The 6,868-nt window shown below is 34.0% G+C and overlaps 1 protein-coding gene and 1 long non-coding RNA gene across 2 annotated transcripts; both read right to left on the bottom strand.

The window, feature by feature from the left end:
- Positions 1-559: 559 nt before the first annotated feature.
- On the bottom strand, positions 560-1,594 carry LOC140972881 (uncharacterized). Its single transcript, XR_012174549.1, has 3 exons — positions 1,150-1,594; positions 820-1,009; positions 560-705 (listed from the first exon to the last, which is right to left on the bottom strand). It is a non-coding gene; the product is annotated as an uncharacterized lncRNA (long non-coding RNA).
- A 552-nt stretch (positions 1,595-2,146) lies between these two features.
- On the bottom strand, positions 2,147-4,755 carry LOC140972880 (protein Asterix). The gene is made up of 3 exons (XM_073435344.1): positions 4,537-4,755; positions 4,264-4,364; positions 2,147-2,442 (listed from the first exon to the last, which is right to left on the bottom strand). Exons 1-3 carry the CDS (start codon positions 4,714-4,716, stop codon positions 2,376-2,378), a joined length of 348 nt encoding a protein of 115 aa, XP_073291445.1. The 5' UTR covers positions 4,717-4,755; the 3' UTR covers positions 2,147-2,375.
- Between the last annotated feature and the right edge of the window lie 2,113 nt (positions 4,756-6,868).

Raw genomic sequence — 6,868 nt, 5'->3', positions numbered from 1 at the left:
TTTGATGGAGCACATTCATTATCTGTAGAAAGCCCATTTTTCCCCATGCATCCAACATAATATATTTTTTCTGAGGGGCAGGTATGTCCTTTACTATAGTGCTGAATTCCTGTGGATTCATCATGCTTATACTTTTTGGCCCCTTTTAAGCAGGTTTCACAACCATTCCGCATTGTCATCTCCTCATCACAGAATTTTCCTCCTGCATTTTTAGAAGTGTCACTTCCATTCCTCTTAGCCATTAGTAAGCGTTCAATGGGTAAATTTTTATGCAAAAAGCCATTTTCATGAGGCAGTGCAGGAGAATTCAATAAAGCATTAGCTGCACCAAATTGAGTATGTGCATGACTTCCTTCGTGTGCAGGCGCAATGCCACATTCACCATTATCGGTGGAGACTCCATGTTCAGGTGGATCGCCATCTGGAAAACCACTATGTTTTTTCAGGGATGCAACAACAGGATGACTTCCTCTAAGAATTGAAACTTTATGCTGTTCGAAAACCGGAAAAAATGGCAAGCAGCAACTGTAAAGTCAACGTCTTTATTATTATTCTCATGGCCTAAAATTGTGCACGAGTTCAATCTCTCTGTATCACCTGGTTTAATGTGAATTTAACCAAGCTAGCTCTTTTTTGCACTACAAAGGACTCAAGATTCCATTTCAACGTATTTGGTCCAGAAGATAACAGATTCGATGTGGATGTCTGTCAATAACCATGGAAATAATAAAATCAGTTAGCACCATTGGTTTTACACTAATTAATCAGAAAACGAGTCATCAAAAGTTTCATACATGAGTAAACTAAATATTAAAGTACCTCGTATGATATTTTTCAAAGGACATCTTCGCAATGTTCGGATGGGTTCAAATCAATTTTTGAACATGAAGTGGAAGATATAGGACTAGCACTTGCTTCCTTAAAAACAACATTCTCATTCTCGAAGACACAAATTCACTTGTATTTCTATTAATATCATCAGATAATTCTTGGGTCTTCTCAACCAAATCTACAAAAACATGAACATATTACTCATGACTCTGCCGACCAACCTATCGATTAACATATTACTCTTGACTCTCCCGACCAACCTATCGAAGCCATAAAAAACAATGTACATCAATAAATAGAAGGAAAAGTCATGTTTACCAAGTAAAAGAGATACATCAGCTTGACTGGAGCGAGCTAGTGTCCCCATGACCAGTATCCATGGCAAATGTGACGTACATGAAAGATGGAAATCCATGAAAGACCGTCTCAAAGCTTCAGAAACCATACACTGCTTGACTTGTTAGTCCTGTTATATCATAACTGGATTAGAGAAACGCAATCACACTTTTAGAGTTCAAAATTTGTTCACTAATTGAAACGTCAGATGATCAAACGTCGAGCATAAGACTAAACGCGGGAGAAGCGAACACAAAATGATCAAGAGCACAAAGATTACACAATTATCTTAGCTTCAAATCCAAGAGCAAATTCAAAAATCGATTCAAATTGATCTGATGACTGATAGACTCGTCACATTGTTAGATTGCACTCGTGTATCAAGTCTCAAGTAAACAAGTGCGTTTCGTATAGAAGAAAAAAAAATCTCCGACCTACGCTGCCGTAGCAGTTTACGGCAGAACATCGGCGCAGCCCTTCACTCTCCGACGAGCACCCACGCTGGACTTCCGCTTTGTCACATAGATCGGAATGGGTTATATATCTAAGATCGATTAATTTTATTGTTATTATTCAAATCAAGAGAATACTGCCATGCTAATGTTTGGTTTTATTTTATAATAATTATTATCATATTTATGATCTACTTTTTTCTGAAATAATAATATTAAAATTTCGTGTTGGTGTAATTATCTTTATCTACGTATATAAAGTACTATTATTTAAAAAAAATACTAAAAAATAATTTGGTATATTATTAATTAGATGAAATAAATATTTTAGAAAATTAGAAGGAAAAAAAAATAAAATATCCATGGTCGTTTATCTATATCGTGATCTTCCTTGATAATATATAAGGGGTATTCTAGAATTAACACAAAAAATAGTAATAAAGCAAAATAATTACTATGTCGTGATCTTCCATGATATATTCCATGATAAATAAATGAACGACGATGTAAAAACTCAAACATGGTAATAATAAAACTCGAAGTGAATAGCTTATTTGACACTCGGCTTGAAATTACAAAAATCAAAATCATCGTCGCAGGCATCGAGATAAAGCACAAATACTATATTAAACGCAAATACTATAAAGATGTAAGAGAGATTGTATTGAAACTATCAGAACATGATAAAGGAGAGACTAAAGTCTTTTGGTGGACAATACAAGTTGCAAAATTCAAACATGACAAGTATCGAAGTTCCTAACTTTTAGTGCTCGAGCGGGGTCCCAACCCCATGTAATTTGTCACCAGCCCCATGATACCAAACCTGGTGTCCACAAAAATAAATTGGTTAAAGATGTCAGGCTTAAAAATGACATTTATATTCATCAAACAAAGCAGCAGATCAAATATGTATTGCACCAAAGGTAATATAGATCAGATGCAACATTTTTCTTCACTATTTCTGACAAAGCAGCAGATCACCTCCTCCTTCATATTTTGCATACCATTAAACTGGCACAGCATATATTCTGACAAAGTCTTACTCAGCTTCAATCCCGTCTACTTGAAGGTTTCCCTCCATATTCAAACCTCTTCTTGACTTCATTTGTCAATTTAGACCATGTTTCAAAGTCCGTAACCATAGCATATTCCCGAGATAAATTTTTCTGTTATTAATCGATGCAAAGACTTGGAACTAAATGTAAAATCTTGGTGTAGCACAACAACGATAGAAATCTTTTGTACTACCTCTATAGTCCTTGTGTTAGTTACAATACTATCACACATCTGTTATTCAACTTTATATCCTGACATAAACTCCTCCTTTCTGTTAAATGCACCATAATACTTCTCTTGAGACACCATTCTACGTATTTTCTAAATAAACACCACATGTAACACTTAATTTCCTTCTCTGCATCTTTCTGTCATCATTCTTACGATGTAACTATCTTTTAGAGTAGATCTTCATGACATAAAGCTGGACAGAGGGTATACTATAGCAAAATAACATTGAAGAACTCATCTATCAATTATATATATAGAAAAATTATAGTCGATAAAAGATTAACAATTACTGGTATCTGTCTCATTGTTAATTACACTTTTTTTCTACAATAATGTTCTCATAATCTGTGGCTTTTATTTAAAAGCAGACTCCTACATGGTACCAAAAGTGCCTGAAAATATTCCAAGTGAACAAATCTCTTTACCAAAAGTTTCTTTTAACCATCTCATAAATTTGCGCACAGATGTGCTAAGTGGCCAAAAGACATCACTCTGCTCATGTTTTCTCGCTCATAATAATATTTGACACAAATTATAGGAGAAAATGACTACTACTGAGATTGCACAAGATGAAGGACAGGAAGAGTGATAAAGCTAACACTTGCTGGTTATAGAAAGTTAGCCGTGAACAGAAACGAAACAATTGCCACCATCTACTAATGACATTAGTTTAGGATTATGACTTTAACAAAGAAAATGCTCCCATGAGTCCCACTATATATTTTCCAATCAGTTTTTCCCTATTAAATTTGTGTAATTTGTTTGTTAATTTGTGAGTGACATTTCACCAGCCCCTCTTTAAATGATTCTAACAAAAAACATAAAGCTATATCAAGAAGACTATAAGCCATTAAGTTCACACGACAATATACTAAATCACAATAGTGCACAAAATTTTATTCAGTGGATCACTTCTACCTCCCTTTAAACAGGGGCGGACAGCATGGGCGGACATGGGTGACATTGTCCGCATCAAATGAAAAACCTTTTTCATGTGTAATTTTTCCCAAATACTAATTCTATTATTAATCCTCATCTGATCACATCACCTCAACTGATATCCTGGTCCAGAGCCAGGCCTAAATACCTTCAAATTACACCAACCTCCACCTAAACACTAATGATTATGTTTATCTGTGTTACCAATTGCAAAACACATGGTGTTCACATTCTTTTATTTCTCTCTTAACTACTAGGCACTTTCTCTGAGAAACATATAATTCCTATTTTTCAATGACTTTTCTATGTAAAAAGGCGAACACATATTAAGAACCCCATATCCCCAAAAAACAAAGACAGTTGAAGCTTTAGTACAGAATGGGTACAAGTAGAAATAATCAGCGTAAAAACTACTTACATCATGGCCATGGAGATTTGCTTGAGATCATTCTCCATATTTCTCATGTTAGCGAGCGATTGAGCGCAGAATATAATAGCGAGCCACGAACAAACCTTGTACTGTGGCAAACCAAACGGAAAACGTTTAATTAATCAACACCTAACTCTAACCCTTCTTCATCGGACAAATTCAAACTGCATAAAAAGTTATATTATCTAATCTATCAACTACAGTGGTGAATCGAGTCGAAAATATAGATCGAACATAGTTAGGGAGAGAGAGAAAATGGACCCGAAACATTGCACCAAGTACGCCGAAAATGACGGCGATAAACCCAGAGTAATCGACTGGAAGGTCCTGTGGAGCCACTAGTTGCGGCTTGTACGGTCGCGCCGCCGATGGTTGCCGAGGATCGTTCGATTGCGAGGCCATCTCTCTCGTATCTTTTCCTCTCCCTCGATCAGAGAGCATTAATAATATTGGAGGGATGTTTGGACCTTTTCGCGTGGTTAAGAGTATTTGTCTCTTTTACTATTAACTAGCAATTTTACTATTAACTAGCAAGTAACACTTACGTTGTTGCACGTGATGAATAAACGTTGTAACGAGTAAGTGAATATAAAATATTTATATTGAATGAACTCGAAAGAACCATTTTCTATTGAAAATTCATAATATAAAAAGGCATTATCAAATTTTTTCTTATTTAATTTTCAGTTTTTGGGTCATCTCTGTGTGACTGTTTTGTCTAAGTTTTCTCATCATTTTAATGAAATCATCTATTTTTTCATTATCTTGAATTTCTATGGTTTCTCCTTTGAAACATGATGAATTTTGTTTTTTTTCTGTGGTTTTGTCATTTCCTTAGTGTTTGTTGTCTTCTTATTTCCATGTTGTACTTGTTTTGCCCTTTTCTTTGCTTTCGTTCTTTTCTTATCTTCATTTTGTATTTCATTGATGTTTCAATTCTTTGTTTTTTTATAAATATTTCTCTTGAGTTGTGGTTTCTCAAATCTATCCACAATTATTGTTTTTATTCTTTCATATAAGTAACTTTTGTTACACTTTAAAAGCTGCTCAAATTGTTGAATAACATTTGAAAAAATCAAGCCATGTACCATAGTATCATGCAATACCATATTCATATTGTTAGTACATAACTGATGGTCCGAAAAGAATGTTATTATTTGTTTTAAAGAAATATAGCATTTGAAAAGTAATCACTTGTGCATTTATGAAAATTAACTTTCGAATAGTCTTTGAGTTACGTCTTGTTGAAATTTGATATATTTGTCGAATAATAAATACTTTGACTACTATATTTTGTTGATAATGTTTTGCCTTTTTCTTTACTTTTGTTCTTTTTTTATCTTCATTTTGTATTTCATTGATGTTTCAGTTCTTTGTTTTCTTGTCAATATTTCTCTTGAGTTGTGGTTTCTCAAATCCATCCACAATTATTGTTGTTATTCTTTCATATAAGTAACTTTTGTTACACTTTAAAAGCTGCTCAAATTGTTGAATAACATTTGAAAAAATCAAGTCATGTACCATAGTTTCCTGCAATACCATATTCATATTGTTAGTACATAACTGATTGTCCGAAAAGAATGCTATTATTTGTTTTAAAGAAATATAGCATTTGAAAAGTAATCACTTGTGCATTTATGAAAGTTAACTTTCGAATAGTCTTTGAGTTACGTCTTGTTGAAATTTGATATATTTGTCGAATAATAAATACTTTGACTACTATATTTTTTAGATAATGTTGGAACATATCAATCAGCATCACATCAAAATTTGTCATTGTTAGTATGTCTTTACAACGGACGTGTAAAACTTTTCTTTGGCTAGTGAAGTGAGTGCATGGTCTGCCGTATATGATTGAATCTTATTTAAAATTGTTAATAATCATTGTGACAAATGATATTAACCATTGGCTTTGAAGTAATTTCCATTTATTTCATTGATATTAGTTATTTTTCTCTTAAGCTACCCTAATTATTATCTTCGTTAGACTAATTATGTGATATATAATTAAATATATAATAGTTGTTTATTAATTACACGACTTATGATAATTGAATATGTTTTGATCTGTTCATGAATATTTGAATATAGTGAAATCTTTATAATAATCTATTTAGCACTGGAAATATTTATATGTATTAAATTAAAACACTTGGTGTAATCATGAAGATGAAAAACGATTTTATCTGTTAAATTTCGTTGTTGTTAATTTTTAAAATAATAATACTATTAAATTTGTAATGCCTGAGATTTAATTACTGTAATCAGAAGTGGATTAATTATCAATATTGAGACTGTAGGAGCTCAAGTGGAGAAGTCGGGCGTCGGTGCAATACAAGCCAAGATGTTGGACAGAACATCTGGCGCCCGAGTGGTATAAGATGACCGCCCGAGCGCCAATGCATCACAAAAGAAGAATTCAGACAGAACGTCTGGCGCCCGAGCGGCTGAAAGTTACCGCCCGAGCGCCAGAGTAGTACAAGTTGAACACTCGGGCAGAAGGTTCCGCGCCCGAGCGGTAAATTATGGTCGCCCGAGCGCCAGTGTTGAACAACTTGATTTTCAGGCAGAGTGGTCCGCGCCCGAGCGGTGA

The sequence above is a fragment of the Primulina huaijiensis genome, chromosome 3, assembly GCF_012295235.1.
Source record: "Primulina huaijiensis isolate GDHJ02 chromosome 3, ASM1229523v2, whole genome shotgun sequence".
Taxonomy (NCBI): domain Eukaryota; kingdom Viridiplantae; phylum Streptophyta; class Magnoliopsida; order Lamiales; family Gesneriaceae; genus Primulina; species Primulina huaijiensis.
This window is presented reverse-complemented; position numbering and strand designations above follow the sequence as displayed.